The 16,694-nt window shown below is 48.8% G+C and overlaps 1 protein-coding gene across 4 annotated transcripts; it reads left to right on the top strand.

Annotated features, from left to right (window-relative positions):
* The first annotated feature begins 136 nt into the window (after window positions 1-136).
* Window positions 137-15,353, top strand: EEF2KMT (eukaryotic elongation factor 2 lysine methyltransferase). 4 transcript variants are annotated; one of them, XR_013961237.1, is made up of 8 exons: window positions 137-465; window positions 2,702-2,761; window positions 4,886-4,966; window positions 6,100-6,201; window positions 10,946-11,079; window positions 11,162-11,557; window positions 12,732-12,881; window positions 14,768-15,334. XR_013961237.1 is itself a non-coding variant. In XM_080680803.1 (8 exons), exons 1-8 carry the CDS (start codon window positions 370-372, stop codon window positions 14,866-14,868), a joined length of 1,020 nt encoding a protein of 339 aa, XP_080536929.1. In that variant the 5' UTR covers window positions 137-369; the 3' UTR covers window positions 14,869-15,353. The 4 variants fall into 4 exon arrangements, 3 of the variants coding, with proteins under 3 accessions (XP_080536929.1, XP_080536930.1, XP_080536931.1); XM_080680803.1 differs by having other exon boundaries at window positions 11,162-11,457; window positions 14,768-15,353; XM_080680804.1 differs by lacking the exon at window positions 6,100-6,201 and having other exon boundaries at window positions 11,162-11,457.
* The last annotated feature ends 1,341 nt before the right edge of the window (window positions 15,354-16,694 follow it).

Raw genomic sequence — 16,694 nt, 5'->3', positions numbered from 1 at the left:
GGCCCCGCCCCTTCCGACCCTGGCCCCACCTCCCAGATCCCAAAGCTCGCCCGAGCCGCCTCCTGCACCCGCCTCCAACTTTCCCCAAGTCCCGCCTCCCAGAACCCGCAACACCCTGACTCCCTCCCCAAACCACACTCAGGGACGCGAGCACCGCCTGGCCCCGCCTAGACACCCTAACCTCTCCACCCAGAGCACAAGCGCGCCTGGCCCCGCTCCCAATCCCCGCCCCCGACCCCTCCGGCCTTCTCTGGACGCTTCAAGCCCCGCCCTCGGACCCCGCGAGTCGCCTAGGGCTGGTCCCGCCTCCTCCAGGCACCTCCCCGCTTCCGCCCCGTCTCCCGAGCAACGCGGCTGCTCCGCCCGGTCATGGCGCTGGAGGAGAGCGTGGAAGCGTCGCGCCTGCTGCAGAGTTTCGAGCGCCGCTTCCTGGCCGCGCGCGCGCTTCGCTCCTTCCCCTGGCAGGTGGGCGGCAGGGCGCGCTGAGTGCCAGCGGTGGGTGGCGAAGTACTGGTGAGGGGGGCGCTACGGCTCCCACTCCCGCCCTCCCCGCCACTGGACGGCCTCGGCTTTCTCGGGTGTCTGGGCCTTACCTCTGGTGCTGGACCTGGGGCTGCGCTGGGGGCCGAGCAGGCTGATGGCGGAGAGCAGCAGGTGCACCTGCGCGCCCCTGGGAAGCCCACCCTTCACCCGGCCACCAGCTCCCTCTCCTCTGGGCGCTTCCCGCCCTCCGCTACCTTTGCTACTTGGGTCCCACGAATTGAAGGAATGCAGGGTTTCCTCCCAACTACCTTTTTCACTCAGGTTCTTAGGGTCATGGACAGTTCCCAGAAATTTTCATGACTTTTTTTTTTTTTCTTAGCCAGTTATTCCGGTCATGAGAAACAGCTGCTGTTGCCCATTTTAACGGTCTACGGCCTCAGCACAGCTAGAGATCAGGTTGCAATGAGCGCAGTGACCAGATCACAGACAACTCCCGCACCCAATTACAGACACATGCCCCTGGGTGTTTTCATCTTTGTCATCAGCTTTGGACAAAATTGTCTCAGAGGCAACTTTGAGGCTCTTAAGCCTCGGAAGGAAGAGACAGGGAGAAACAAAGCTGGCCAGAAAATAGATGATAGAAGTCTCAGCTCCCCTGCCCTGGGACCTGCCACTGCACAGGACAATGGCATGGCAGCAGCTTCCTTCTGCCAAGGAGATTTCTAATGACATTGCCTCCTTTATAATTCATGTGCGGTGAGCTCACTGGGATGACTCAGTTTGGATATGTATTCTTTCCGGGTCTTCCCCTCGTTAGTCATTTGTATTTTATTGACATAAACCATTTAGCATTCTGTGAGCTCATTTCCAGTCACAAAGGAATATGTACATTTTTAACCCAAAATTTAAACCTTTCTAACAGCATCTATGGGACCCAATTCCATATCAGCTAAAATTGTTCACATAAAATAAGTGCATACTCTGTACCAGGACCATGCTAAATGCATACCTAGGCTGTCCCACAACACCCATGTGGTGGGTGCTATTACTATTACTGTGTTTTACCACACAGGTTGACTAGAAGAGAGGTGGAGAGCTCAGACCTGAGAGACAGCCTCCTGCTTGGAATCCTGGCCCAAATCCCATACAAGCTGTGTGACCTTGGGCAAGTGACTGCACACTTCTAGGCTGTAGTTTTCTTACTAGTAGCACGGGATGCTTACCTCAAAGGGCTGTTTTCAGGAGTGCATGACAATGAAGTATCTGAGGCAGTGCCTGGCTCATGGTAAATGGATGTAAGTGTTAGCTAGTATTTTTATTCCATCCAAATGTTTACTGGATGCCTTCCATGAGCCAGGCACCAGTATCAGCAGCACACAGGTGAGGCCTTGTTCAGATGGGAGAGCCAGAGAATAAACACGTAAATGAATAAATAAGAAAACTCCATAGGATAACAGTGGCTATAAAGCCAATAAAACAAGGAAATGTTTCATCAAAGTAGGGGAATCTGGGAAGGCCTCCAAGAGGAGAAATTTGAACCACTACCTGAACAGTGAAGCAGTGGGCTGTGGGAGGTCTTGGGAGCAGGGAGTGCAGAGGTTTTGCCAATGAGAGCAAGCTGCTCTAAGGAGGCCAGTGTGGCTGGAGTGGCATGAGTAGAGGTGAGATGGATGATGGCAAGTGAGATGAGAGAGAGGCCAGGGACAGGTCTTACAGCATGTGATAAGTTGTTCTGGAGAAACAAAGGGATCTGCCTGGGGTCACACACCAGCCAGGCAGTCTGCCTGATTGTGGAGCCTGAGCTCACTACCAGGAGTCCCCTGCAGGAGAGGACAGTGTATAAGCTGGGCCTGGCAGCTGCACATTAACTCGGATGTCAAGTCCAAGGCAAGCCAATCAGGCGCTGATGTCCTGGCTAACTGTAATTCCTGGCTGATGAAGACAGCAACCAAGCCAGTCTGTGACCCCGGCGAGGCTTAGCAGCCAGGGCTAATGCAAACCAAGTGTCTGTCTCCTGATATTCTTTCTCCGACTCATCCAGGTGTAACCTGGGACTTGTCAAGGTCAGGCTTTCAGCCGCCTGTGGCTTCTACTTCCAGTTCACCAAGGTCCCTGGGGAGAGATCACTTAGCACTTTGCCAACATGTTCTATTGCATGTTTAATGTTCCTGTGAAAATGTCTTGATTTCTCTCTCTCCCCCACTCTGTCTCCAAATAGAGCCTAGAAGAGAAATTAAGGGACTCCAGTTCTGAGCTGCTGCTGGATATTTTGCAGAAGGTAAGAATCACAGAGTCACTGGAATGCAGTCACCAGCCTCCTGACGTGCCCAGGAGGACATGACAGAAGTGCAGTGCCTGTGCTTGTCTCCTTTCAAAAGAAAGGCACTGCTTTTGGGTGGGAGCACCTCAGAGAGCTCTGGCTCTTTTGCTTTCTTAGATGAAGATATCAGACTATACAAAAATCTACTTGAGAGGAGGGAGTCTGGCAGATGTTTTTTAAACTGTCCACAGAGAAAACAAGTGACAGCTGTGGGAACATCTAGCATTTGCTAGCTGTTCAGAGAATTTCTTCTTTACATTTAAGGGAAAAATAAAGATGCAAGTCTTGCCCTCTTGTGTCTCTCTTCTAGATGTAGGTGGGCCCCTGCTTTTTGGAGTTGAGTTTTGGATTCTAAGATGCGTGTGGGTGAGGGTATATGTGGAACCACCACTGTGCCTGACCTGCCCCTGGCCATGTGGATCACGTGCAGATTACATTGCCTCCTGGCTCTCAACCCTCTGAAGGGTCATGAACCCTTCTCAAAACCCAAACCTATGGGCTCTCCCCCCAGAAAAAAAAATGCATCAGAATACATTTGGAATACAAATTCAGGGGAGTCACAGATCCTCCTCCCACCACTAAGCCCTCCAAGGAACCCAGATTAAGAATTCCTGCGTGGCCCTGGCCAATGGGGCTCAGTTGGTTGTAGAATAGTCCCCTATACCAAAAGGTTGCAGCTTCGATTCCTGGTCAGGAGACATACAGAAGGCAACCAATGATCAATGTGTTGTTGTTTTTTCTCTCTCTCTTTCTCATCCTCAGTTGAGGATTAAAAAAAGAATTCCTGTGTGGAGGGTGAACCAGGAGTATCCTTCTGACCACCAAGTAGAGAAGGTGGAGCTGTAGCTAGGGAGGACTTCAGGGCAATCTAGTATTCAGGACTGTGAGCTCAGACATGTCCAAGGTCATTGTTCGTTGTCTTGTAGGCTACTCGGATTCTCATCCCACATAGCACCAGCCAACTAGAAAGCCCCTGAGCAGTGTGTGGATATTTTATTGCCCTTGGGTAAAATAATGTCTCTCCAGCCAACAGGCCCCCTGGAACTGGCCCCTACTCTCATTGTTCCTGTCACCCTGCCCTCCTTCCCAAAATGCCAGGCTGTGGCCACCTTGGAGCCTGCTTAAGCTGTTCTCTCTGCCTGGATTTTCTTCCCCTGCTTTTTTATTCTCTAGGTCTCCACTGAACTGTCACCCCTGAGAGCCCCCTTTCCCCTCCTCCATGTCCCAGGTGGAGCCCCCATTTTCCTCTGCCCTGGCCATCAGACCACTCATCATGGTCTGGCTCCTGCTCAACTCCTTGGCTGGGATATGAGTTCCAGGAGGACAGGTGCCAAATCTGCCTTGTTCCACCATTTGGGCCCTTGTCTCTTCCATGGAGCCAGGCAATCCACACTTGTCCTTACTACAAACTCTCTTTCATGCTGGCTGCCCTGGGAAGGGATGTGTCTTAGACCAGTCCAGCTGCTATAACACAATACCATAGACTGTGAGGCTTATAAACAACAATAATTTATTTCGCACAGTTTTGGAGGCTGTGAAGTCCAAGATCAAAGTGCCAACTTCAGTGTCTGGTGAGGGTCTGCTGTCTCGTTCATAGAGGGCCATCTTCTCTGTATCCTCCTATGGTGGAAGGCACAAGGGACCGCTATGGGGGTCTCTCATATAAGTGCAATAATCCCATTCTTGGGGCTCCACCTTCATGACCTAATCACCTCCTAATGGCCCCACCTCATAAAACCATTGCATTGGATGTTAGATTTCACATATGAATTTGGGGAGATGCAGACATTCAGTCAATAGCAGGGTGTTCACTTGGGTCCGCGTGCCTCATGTTCCTGCCCAGAATGGGCATTAGAAACACTGCCACAGTCGGTGCTGCTGCAGCAGAGAATTGTTGGAAAAGGGCTTATTCTGAAGACTTACTCTTTCAGATGCATGAGAATCACCTAAAGCCAGAACCTTTGTGTCTGTATGTGTTTGCTGAGGGATCAGGTAACTGGGGTTTGCTGTGTAATCACTTAGAGCCCATGGGAGACTTAAGGCCGGGTTTCTTCACCAACTCACATGTGTCCTTCGTCACAGACCGTGAAACATCCTCTGTGCGTGAAGCATCCGCCGTCTGTGAAGTATGTCCGGTGCTTTCTCTCAGAGCTCATCAGAAAGGTCAGTGGTGGGCACTGTCTGCCCAGTAGCCAGACAGTGTCTGGCACTTGGCTAGCTCTCCAGAAGTGGGCCCTCTGCCCAGTTTTGCCTGTTGGAGCTCAGATCCATCCCATGCCCTTTGCCTCCTCTGCAAACCCTTTCTCCCTCTCTGCCTCGAGGGATCTCCAGCAGGAGCTGCATCTCCTCAGTGGTCCCTGTGCGAGTTGTCATTTCTACTGGGCAGCCCTGAGCATCGTATCCCCACCTTCTCCTTCTGTTCTGCCACCTGAGAGGTTTTGACAGTTTCCTGCTGTTGCCAGTCTCTGGATTGCTGCACTGTCCTTGTTGGAGGTTTTAGTTCTTGCAATGCCTTTATAACTAGTTCCCCTTACTACCTTCCCCCCAATGAACTACCTGGAATAGCTCTTTTCCTGACTGATACAGGATGGATTTTAAGGTTGAACCCAAATTTGCTGAGTTTCATGTTAGACTGGAGTTCAGTAAGACAAACCCTCAGTGATCAGTAGCAGGCCTGACCTGTTTGGCCTCTGAATACAAGGGCTGTGCATTACCCACGCTTAGCACATGGAGCGATCCCGGCCTCTCCGTTGCCTCCATCCCTCATTCTCACCAGCCTGGCACATCTAGCAGTCACCAGTAGGTCTCTTCCCCAACACTAGGGGGAGCAAGGCCACCAGATGCCATCCCACCCCACCCCACTCCCATGGGGCGCAGGACAGGTTGCCCACTGATGAAGCCACATCCTGAAGTGTGGAGTGCCATTCTATGGCTTTTGCCTGGGCCCACCTAAAAGCACCATTTGTGTTTTCCATCCAGGACATCATGGTCGAAGGGCAGAACTCTCTGTCCCTGTCACACAACAGCTCTCATGCCATTCCGTGTTTATACCTTATTCTCACCCTCACCCTCTCTATACCTATTTGAGATACCCAGGTACCGCCACTGAGTAAATTTTTTATATGTCAAGTAGCCCATGTTATGTCAATCCATCCCAATCTGCCCCTCCATATTTGGTGAAAATCCTCCAGCCGTTTTTAGAAGTCAGAGTAAAAGCAAATAGACAGGACCTTTGTTTGATTCATGAGGGTCCATATTTAATGCTCTTGCTGAAGCTCTTGCTCCACCACCCCCAGCACGAAGCTGCTCATGAAGAGCCTTTGGACGAGCTGTACGAGGCGTTGGCAGAGATCCTGACAGCCGAGGAGCCCACTCAGTGCCACAGGAGCTATCTGTTGGTAGGAGCCATGCGCCTTCCTCCCCACACAGGCCAGACACCCGCCTCTGCACACAGAGTTACAACTCAGGCTCCAGCAGCCTCCCATGGGTTCAGATCCTGACTCATCAGCTCTGTAGTCTTAGGTGGAATCAGTTAACCACCCTTGAGCTTGTTTCTTCATCTGTAAATCAAGCACTTTGACAAATAATAGTACCTATCTTATGGGGTGGCTGGAGTTAAATTAGGTTATGCATAGTGTTTACATAGCAGGGACATCGCACTCAGTCCCCAATAAATGCTTGATGATTGGATGTTATAGGACACCAGTCACTTCCCACTCTCCCCCACCACTATCCTCACCAGCCTGGACCACTGTCTCAGCCTTCTGACTGGTCTTCCAGCTTCTTGCCCCACAAAAATTCATTGTGCACACAACAGTCAGAGGGATCTTAGATGTTTTTGTCTGTTTTTAACCTTTTACCATAAAATAAAGCATAGATACAGGAAACCACACAAAATAAATATACAGCTTATTGAATCATTGCAAGGCAGCCACCCTGGTAACCTCCGCTCCAGTCAAAAGACAGAATTTTGGCAGCTAGCCCACAAGGCCCCCGTCTGACCTATCTCTTCTAGCCCTCAGCCCCTGCAAAAGTAACCACCATCTCCCTTTCAGACTAATCACTCTGAGGTTTTATCACTGCCCTGTCCACCTATGGACACTAGCATTTTGTCTTGCCCATTAACTAGGTGTGGCTTGAAGTCTCCCTTCATGCACAGGTACCATCTCCATTCCAGCTCTTCTCCTAGCGGTGCCTTTGAACAGCCTTTGTTGTTTGGCCTTGATAGCCTTCCACAGGCTGGCTTTTGGTGGCGCACACGTGGTGCTATTCAACTTGGTCCTCCATCCTCTGTTTCCCAAAAATCGGTGTCTGGATTCAGAGGCCCACTCAGGTTCATGTCTGTTTCGTTGCTTTGACAAGAACACAATATGGCTTTCTAGGAGGCACATCATATCTGTTTGTTATCCTCTTAATGACAGTAGTTATGAATGCCCAACGCTCAGACTAACTCATTCTCTGGAGGATGCACAAGGGCAATTTCCTGATTCTATCATTTTGTTTTCACTCATTAACTGGAGAAATTTTATAAGGAGGTGCCTCCCTTCATCCACTATTTGGTTACTCACAGCTTGCAGAAAAAAGGAAGGATACAGGCTTCATCTTTCCTTTTCAAGACAGTGAATTTGTTTCCTATCATCCCCAGAAGGGGTTCATTCCAAGCAAATCATGTTCTGTTGAAGCTCAAAATGTGCTATTTTGAGGCACTTCAAATAGGCTTCTGAGCCCTTTTGACATTACCCTAATCGTTTTCTTGCTTAATTTTTTTAAAATACGTTTTTATTGATTTTAGAAGGAGAGGGAGAGAGAGAGAAACATCAATGTGACAGAGACATCAATTGGTTGCTTCCTGTGTGCACCCCAACTGGGGATCACACCCACAACCTGGGTATGTACCCTGACTGAGAATCAAACCGGCAACCTTTCGGTGCATGGAACGACACTCCAACCAACTGAGCCACACAGGCCAGGGCTCTTGCTGTATTTTTTGTCAAGCTTTTCCAGACTCATCTTGCATATTTCCTACCCCAGACTAGGAATTAGCCATGTCTTCAACAAACCCTGGTTTCTTTTACTTGGAAGTGATATTTAGAGACCACAATCTGGGCATTAGGGTACTCATTGCTACAGTGTAGGCCTTTCCAGTGAACAGAACTAGGATATGAGTGGTAATATGTATATACATACTTTTTAACATAGAATACCTCATGAATCCATATTGACATTTCCAATTCAAAATCAAAACTGCAGGGTTTCTTTTTTTGTAGTTGAATTTTTTGGGGTGACATTGGTTCACAAAACTGTACAGGTTTCAAGTGTACAATTCAACAAAGCATCGCCTTGGCTGGGTAGCTCAATTGGTTAGAGCGTCATCCCGATACACCAAGGTTGCAGATTTGATCCCTGGTCACGGCACATACAAGAATCGGCCAATAAATCAACAACAAATCAACGTTTCTTTCTCCCTGCCTCCTCTCTTCAAAAATCAGTAAATAAAAATGTTTTTAATATTCTGTACACTGTATCATGCATTCATCACCCCAGGCAAAGTCTCTTTTTGACCCATTTTCCCCCCCTTTGCCCTCCTCACCATCACCTCCTCCCCGCCCCCCCCCCCCGACTTACCCTCTGGCTATCACCACACTGTTGTCGGTGTCTATCTATGAGATATATATATATATATAGAGAGAGAGAGAGAGAGAGAGTTTTTTGTTTTTTGCCTAATCCCTTCACCTTCTTTCATCCAGCTTCCGGACCCCCCTCCCCTCTGACAGCTGTCAGTCTCAGAACTGCAGGGTTTCACTCAGCCTCTTTACAGTGCATCTGTCTCTCCTTTCTCCCACACTGGAAATTCTGGTTTCAAGAACACAGGGGATAACGTTAGGATGTCCCCCAAATGCCTTTTTGCTTTATCCCAAATACTCATGCAGCTGATCCTATTCACCATTATGGTTGCTGAAAATAGTATAAAATCTTTATATACACTATCCCCATCCTCCCTCTTTTTATTTGTTTATTGCCACACCATAGCTACATTGTCATCATAAAGGCATTGCATAGTATTACCAACAAACTTAGCAGTTTAAGGAAACATAAATTGTCATGTTGTCAGATAGTTCTGTAGATCAGAAGTCTGGTGGGCTTAGCTGATTTCTCTCCTTTGAATCTCATAGGGTTAAAATTAAAGTGTCAAGAGGGCTGGGCCAGGCTTATGCAGGTCATTGGCACAAATTCATTCCTATGGCTGCAGGACTCGGGTTCCATTTCCTTTCTGGCTCTTTTCTAGGGGTTGTGCTCAGCTTCCAAAGGCTGCCCCCAGTTCCCTGACTCATGGCCCCTTCATCAGCAAAGCCAGCAACAGCAGGTCAGGTTTCTCTTGCAGTTCAAATCTCTCAATCTTCAGCCAGGAAAAAATGCCCTACTTTTAAGGGCTCAGATGATGAAATTGGTCTCACCCAGATAATCCAGGATAATTTCTCTATCTCAAGTTCTGTAACTTTAAGCACATCTTCAGAGCCCCTTGGCCTTGTAACATAACACAGACACGGGGTCCGGAGGGTGGGCATAGACATTAATGACCTAGCACACATCCCATAGTCTCTTCCTTTTCAATCTATATGTCTTTAGAGCTCCCCTCAATCCACATGTTGACGTCTCTCTAGCCATTTTGGTTGCCTGAAGTTTGTTCTCTAATAGATTCTTTAAGAAGGGATTCTGGGATTGACCTTCCCTGCATTCTTATATGTTGATAACAGTCTGAGCCATTTATACTTGAATTCTGACTCATATTTTCTCTTCTTGAGTCTCTTAAATATGTTTCTCCCTTTTCTTTGGCATGAAGCATTGCTGTGGAAAAGCCTGATGATAATCTAATTTTCTCTCCCTTTTCTCTTAGATGGGCAAAAGGTCTTCTTTCTTCAAAGTTCAGTCATTTTACTAGAATGTGTCTTGGGTTGATTGTTCGGGGTTGGTGATCCCAAGAGCAATACTTGTATTCCTTCAATGTTATTTCAAATCGTTTTGTTTTTTTCAGGAATGCTTTCTTAAATTATAATTTTTAGTACTTGTTCTTTGCTTTTGTTTTTCATTAAAAAGTACCTTAAAATGGGTAGCTTAAACAAAAGAAATGTATCACCTCACAGTTCTGGAAGCTATAGTTCCACAGTCAGGGTGTTAGCAGGGCTGCAAGGAAGGCTGTGTCCAGCCATTCCTCGGCTTGCAGATGGCCGTCTCCTCCCTGTCTCTCTTTCATAGCATCATCCCTGTGGTGTTTCGATGTCCTGATTTCCTCTTCATATAAGGATGCAGTCATGACCTTATTCGAACTTGACTCCCTCTGTAAAGACCCCATCTCCAAATAAGGTCACATTCAGAGGTTCAATTGAGAGGGTTGGGGGACACAGTTCATCCCATAGCAATCTCTTAATTTACTTTTCATTTTGGGGCGGGGGGGTGAGTATACACACACACACACACTTATATTTGTTGTTGTTGTTAATCCTCGCAGCCCTGGCTTCGTCCACAAGGACATCCGGTCTAATTAGCATATTATGCTTTTATTATTATAGATAACTTAGATTCGCAGAAAGCTGCAAAAATCGTACAGGGAGGTCCACGTGCCCTTTCCCCAGTGTCCCCCAGTGGAAACACCTGACACTCACAGCATCACAGCCAGGGCACTGACATGGCACAGTGTGTGTGTAATTCTGTGTCGTCCACCACATGTGGGGACCTACACAGGCACCATCACAGTCAAGACACAGAACTGTTCTGTCACGGCAAAGACCTCCCTCAGGCCACCCCTTCATAGTCACACCCATGCCTAGTCCCCATTCCTACCCCAGGCAGCCCCACCACTGATCTGTTTCTTCGTCTCCACAACTCTATAATTTGAGAATGTTAGATAAGTGGAATCACAGAGTATGTGACCTTCTGAGATTGGCCTTTTTCATTCAGCATAACACTCTTGCAATCCATCCAGGTTGGTGCATGTGTCAACAATTCTTTTTTATTGCTGTGTGTTATTCCATGGCATGGGCATACCAGTTTATTTAGCCATCCACCTGCTGTGATTTTTTTCTCTTTAACGCCAGCTTCTTGTCTTCTGGTGGCTGGATTATCTCTCTACCTGTCTCCATCCAGCCTTCCGGGGACTCAGTCACACTCTCTGAGAGCTCAGCCATCGTTTCCCATGGCACCACCGGCCTGGTCACATGGAATGCCGCACTCTACCTTGCAGAATGGGCCATAGAAAACCCAGCGACTTTCACTCACAGGTGACCTCAGGGCACAGGGCAGGGTACCACGGCGAGTTTTCCCCAACACAATTTCAAACACGTGTCCCCTTCTCCCACTCAGGACTGTCTTAGAGCTCGGCAGTGGAGCCGGCCTCACAGGCCTGACCATTTGCAAGATGTGCCATCCTAGAGCATATGTCTTCAGCGACTGTCACAGCCTTGTCCTTGAGCAGCTCCGAGGGAACATCCTTCTCAATGGCCTCCTGTTAGAGTCAGATGCCACCACCCCTGTGCAGCACCCAGGACACAACACCCACAACGCAGAGAGTCCCAGGGTGACGGTGACGCAGCTAGACTGGGACATCGTGACGGCCCCTCAGCTCTCTGCCTTCCAGCCAGACGTCATCATCGCAGCAGGTGTCATTCAGCCCCCTGTGGCTTCCATTTGTGGCTTCCTTGTGGCTCCACCCACTCTCAGTTCAGGGAAGCAGACCGTGGACTCTGCAGGGTCAGGGAGGTACGGATGAGACATCTGGAAGGGTCACTGTGAGCCTCCAGAGCGACATCAAAGCACAGGGTGTGCCACTTGGGTACCCTAAAGCCACATGCGCCTGTTTGATCAAGTGGCTACTTTTGCACTCCCATTGTAGTGGTTCCATCAGAACCACTACAATTAACCTGGCTCTTGCCCAAAAGGCCTGGGATGAGCAGAGCAGACCCCAGGGCACCACAGTGGTCTGACCTATTAGCCCGGCCTTTGTGTCCCTCTCCAGAGTCTGAGGGAGGCCACTCAGTTGCCATCTAGAACCTAAATCAAACAGTGAAAGCAGCCCCATCTTCAGGCGGACGGGGTGGGAAATGGCTGTGGCAGCCTTGTCTTGTCAGGGCCACAGGAACAGCACAGTATTCCAGGACTATCTGAGTCCTCTGTGTGTCACGGGCACCCATGGGCTCAGGGTCCAACCGCAGTGGAGTCCGAGTCAGGGAAGGCGCTCTGAGTGCCCCACCTCTGTCAGCGCTGGCTTCCCTGTGCTCTGTGCCATCGCCACATGTCTGTGTGGCCCTGAGAAGAGCTCCTGCATGTTTCCAAGATGCACACCGTGTCTTTCGTAGACGAGTCCCCACAGAGGGGACCACCCACGTCTAGTGTAAGGACAGGTTCCTTGAGAAAAGGGACATTCGGCTTGGCCACCAACAGACCCCTTATCCTCTGCCAAGCTCACCTCAACCCCTGGCTGACAGAGCTGTCTATACCTCTGGTCCTGGGCCACAGCCCTGAGACCCATAGGCACACAGTGGCCGAGCGCAGAGCCCAAGCAGCACACCCCAAGGTGGCACCATCCCTGTAAGCCTGGCTGTGAGGCAGGAGCCAACTGGTCCCCACACTGCAGAGAGCAAAGAGGCAAGAAGTCTGAAGCAGACTCAGGTTTGCTTTATTAAAGAATTGGTGTTTTTTTTAAAGGAACAAGCAGTGAGTCCTTGATATTTTTCAGTTTCCTTGTCTTTCAGCAGCTTTCATTCTCCTAAGGATTTTCTTTTTTTACATACGTAACTTTCTTCCCATCTAATGGAACTGCTGCTTTCCTGGCCCTTGACCTGCTGCCAGGGTTGGCACAAGCCAGCGCTCTCCATTCTGGGGTCCTGAATCCTAGAGGGAGTCCCTGTCAGTGACCCAGGGTTTTTCGTTGCAGATGTGCTGTACTGCCCAGAAACTGTCCTCTCACTGGTCAGGGTCCTGCAGACACTCTCTGCTTGCCAGAAGGACCGGCAGGCTCCTGACGCCTACATTGCCTTCACCATCCGCAACCCGGAGACATGCTGGCTGTTCACCACTGAGCTAGGTGAGCCCAGGACAGGCTGAGAGGCCGTCCAACCTGCAGGGGCCACTGTGCTGGCCCCACACAGGACTCCAGTGAGGCAGAAACCAGGGAAGTGAGAAAATGGGGTCCCAGCGACAAACCAGGAGCTGGGCTGGGGCAACAACTCCCACCCTGCGGTCAGCAGAGGAGGCTGCGGGGAGAGCAGGCTCCGGGGGACAGAGCACACACCATGATCCTGGAGGGCTGGGACCAGCAGCCCTACCATGTGTTTAGGGCAGGTTTCATTGGCTTTAAAGTGGACAGGATGGCGGATGCCAGTGGTGTCAGGGTAGACGAAGTTCAGGCCACATTGCCATCAGGCACAGGCTCTAGAGTTGGTTCCAACACCCCCCCTGGTGGAGCTGGGCTGCACTGCCTCCGGGGCATCTGTACAGTGGAAACATCCACCTGAGGTGGAGCAGGGCCTGACTCACAGGAACGCCCAGGAAAACAGGAGCTGCTATTACTAGATTAAACGCGCAGTAAATGGAAGAACAAGGGGTGACTTTCAGAAGGGAGAGGAGTCTGCCATTTACAGTCCTGAATTGGTATTGCTACGGACCAGGCACTGTCCCCAGACCTGAAACGTGCCAGCCCCTCCAGCAGCTGGAGGGGTGTCATCCTCTGTCGCCCATGGAAACATGGGTGTAGGGAGGCTAAGTAACGGCCTAAGCTCCAAGGACTGGAGCCAGGCAGCCTGCTCCTGCTCTCCACCCCTAATCTCCCACCCCACACCCACTGCCCTACAATTCCCACCACCGGCCAGGCCTTCTAACTCTGAACCTGACAACAGTGCAGGACCCATTTGCCCCAACACCCACCCCCAGCAAAGCCCCACCTGCAGCAGTCTCTGCTGACAAACACAGACAGAGACCACCTGAACACGCACCCACACGTGCCCATGTCCCATTGGCAGAGTACTGTGAGCCTCGAAAAGAATGAAGTCCTTTTGGAGATGGGACTTATGGGACAAAGTATCTACAGTATATATTTTTTAATATTTAATTTACAGTTGACATTAGTTTTAGGTGTACAACCCCGTGATTAGACATTTATATAACTTAAAAAGTGATGACTCCAATAAATCTAGTACCCATCTGATACCATAGTTATTACAGTATAATTAACTATATCCTCCTTGCTGTATTTTACATCCCCATGACTACCAATGTGTAGTTCTCAATCCCTTCACCTTTTTCACCTCTCCCCTACCCCCCTCCCATCTGGTAACCATCAAAATCTACAATATATTTTAAGTGAAGATAGCAAAGTGCCAAACAGCATAAATAGTATAAGCCAATTTTTATTTTTTAAAAAATCACCTTTATATTACTATTCACATGGGGGGGAATCTGGAAGAATAGACACTAGTTAACAGTTGTTATACTTGGACAGCAGGATCATAGGTGCTTCTACACTTTTATGTCATTTTCTTTTTGAACCTTACCAATGGCTCTTCAGACATCTGTGCTCCTGAAGAGGATGGCTGTCCCTTCAGATGCGTGTCCAGCCTTTGTGAGGAGGCACACGCTGACCAGTCAGGCAGAGCGGGTTCAGATCCTGGCTGCACCTGGTGATGAGGTGTAGGACAGGTGCAGAGCTACAGGGAACCCAGTCATGCCATGACCTTCTGGGGATGGGCATGGCCGATGGACAGAGACAGCATACCTGGCTGTCATGAAGTGTTTCAAAACACGATTCCTGGTCCTGCCCCCAGAGGCTGACTCTAGATGTCTGGATGGGGCTTGAAAATCTGTCTGTACACTCCCCCCCTCCCCACCTCCAGGCCTGTCCTGCAGCCCTGCACTAACAGGCAACATCCTGTCGGCAAACCCCACCATCCTGAGACACATATGCTCTGTTTCCAGGCAAGGCTGGGATCTCATGGGAAGCGGCGCCTCGTCACAACCAGAAGCTATTTCCCTACGAAGAGCACTCAGAGATGGAAATTCTGAAACTAATGCTGTAGGTTTACAAATGTTTGGGAAAATTAAATCACTTGGGAAAGAATTTTTATGTGGGAAAGCTGATAAAACTTTCATTGAACTTAAATGTTTGAAGAGTGTTAAATTCTGAATCAGGAACCACCAACTATGTTCTAATGAAATATAACTGTTCAAGTGTGGGGGTGCCCCTTTCTGTCAGCAGTTCTGGTTGTAAGCAAATCACCATAAATCAGAAATGAAAATTTTGGCTCAGAGATAAGCATTCCACTTGTACAGGTAAAAACACATATATCGAGTACTTTTTCCTCCATTCTGGACACACATCCCACGGTGCATATGGCACATCTCTGCTTACAGTGTGGGGGCCGCAGTGCCCATGTCAAAGCAGGAATCAAAATATTAGGGACATAACAGAAGATGCTGAGAGGCAGACACCAGGAGACAAAAACGGGACAAAGAGATGTGGAATAGACCACAGGCTATTAACAGAAAAGTAATAAACTAGAGGAAAGAAAAAAAGGAGAGAGATCAAAACAATGCGGTACCATCTCACACCTGTCAGAATGGCTATTATCAACAAGTCAACAAATGACAAGTGCTGGCGAGGATGCGGAGAAAAAGGAACCCTCATGCACTGCTGGTGGGAATGCAGACTGGTGCAGCCACTGTGGACAACAGTATGGAGTTTCCTCAAAAAACTAAAAATGGAGCTCCCATTTGACCCAGTAATCCCACTTCTAGGAATATATCCCAAGAAACTAGAAACGCGAATCAGAAAGGATATATGCACCCCTATGTTCATAGCAGCACAATTTACAATAGCTAAGATTTGGAAACAGCCTAAGTGCCCATCAGCAGATGAGTGGATTAAAAAACTGTGGTACATCTACACAATGGAATACTACGCTGCAGTGAAAAAAAGGAGTTCTTACCATTTGCAACAACATGGATGGAGATGAAGAGCAATATGCTAAGTGAAATAAGCCAGGCAGAGAAAGATAAATTATCACATGATCTCACTCATTTGTGGAATATAATGAACAACATAAACTGATGAACAAAAATAGATCCAGAGACAGAGAAACATCAATCAGAATGTCAAACCTCAGGGAAGGTAGGGGACGGTGGGGGTAAGAGGGAGAGATCAACCAAAGGACTTATATGCATGCATATAAGCCTAATCAATGGACATAGATAACAGGGGGGTGAGGGCATGAATGGGAGGTGGGGGGTAATGGGGGAATAAGGACACATATGTAATACCTTAATCAATAAAGAAATTAAAAAATAAAGTTGAACAGTGAAAAAAAAAAAAAAAAGGAGAGAGAAGTGACTCAAGGCTGAACTAGTTTCCTGGGCCACAGATTCCCAGTCATTAGAATAAGTTCATTCCAAGCCGAAGGCTGGCCCTTCCTCAGCTTGTCTGGGAAGCCTGTCTGGCTGTTGAGATGTGTCAACCACCACATCCCCTGCTACATGATTAGCCTCACATGTAGAGCCGTGGAAGCTCCCTCCCGAAGTTTGAGTTGCGAGGGAGACAACTCCCCCCCCCCCCCCCCCGCCGACTTTAAGAAGATGTGGGACTCATACTCCAGGGCTCTGTAAAGATTTCCTTATTACAAATCCTCTCTCCTTAACTGTCCCAATCATCCAAACCCCTTTACCCTTCATAAAGCATGAAGAGCAATGAAATGGTCTCTGACAATAAACATTGGGAACTAGCACTTCACTTGGTAGACAACCTTCTCCATCTTATTGAAAATTTCATTGGTGGCCCTTTGGCTTGGGAGTTCTCCTCCATTTCTGATGTGTTAATGTTGTTGACTATGACAGCCCAATGCACACAACA

Source organism: Plecotus auritus, assembly GCF_963455305.1.
Source record: "Plecotus auritus genome assembly, chromosome: 7".
Classification (NCBI taxonomy): domain Eukaryota; kingdom Metazoa; phylum Chordata; class Mammalia; order Chiroptera; family Vespertilionidae; genus Plecotus; species Plecotus auritus.
The sequence above is the reverse complement of the archived record's forward strand: the minus strand, read 5'-3'. Positions and strand labels throughout refer to the sequence as shown.

Bases quoted from the DNA above. Each gene is read 5' to 3' on its own strand.
- EEF2KMT (XM_080680803.1), top strand. From the start codon at position 370: ATGGCGCTGGAGGAGAGCGTGGAAGCGTCGCGCCTGCTGCAGAGTTTC. The intron at 2,762-4,885 runs GTAAGAATCACA...CCTTCGTCACAG, and splicing joins TGCTGGATATTTTGCAGAAG to ACCGTGAAACATCCTCTGTG. The intron at 11,080-11,161 runs GTGACCTCAGGG...TCTCCCACTCAG, and splicing joins CCAGCGACTTTCACTCACAG to GACTGTCTTAGAGCTCGGCA.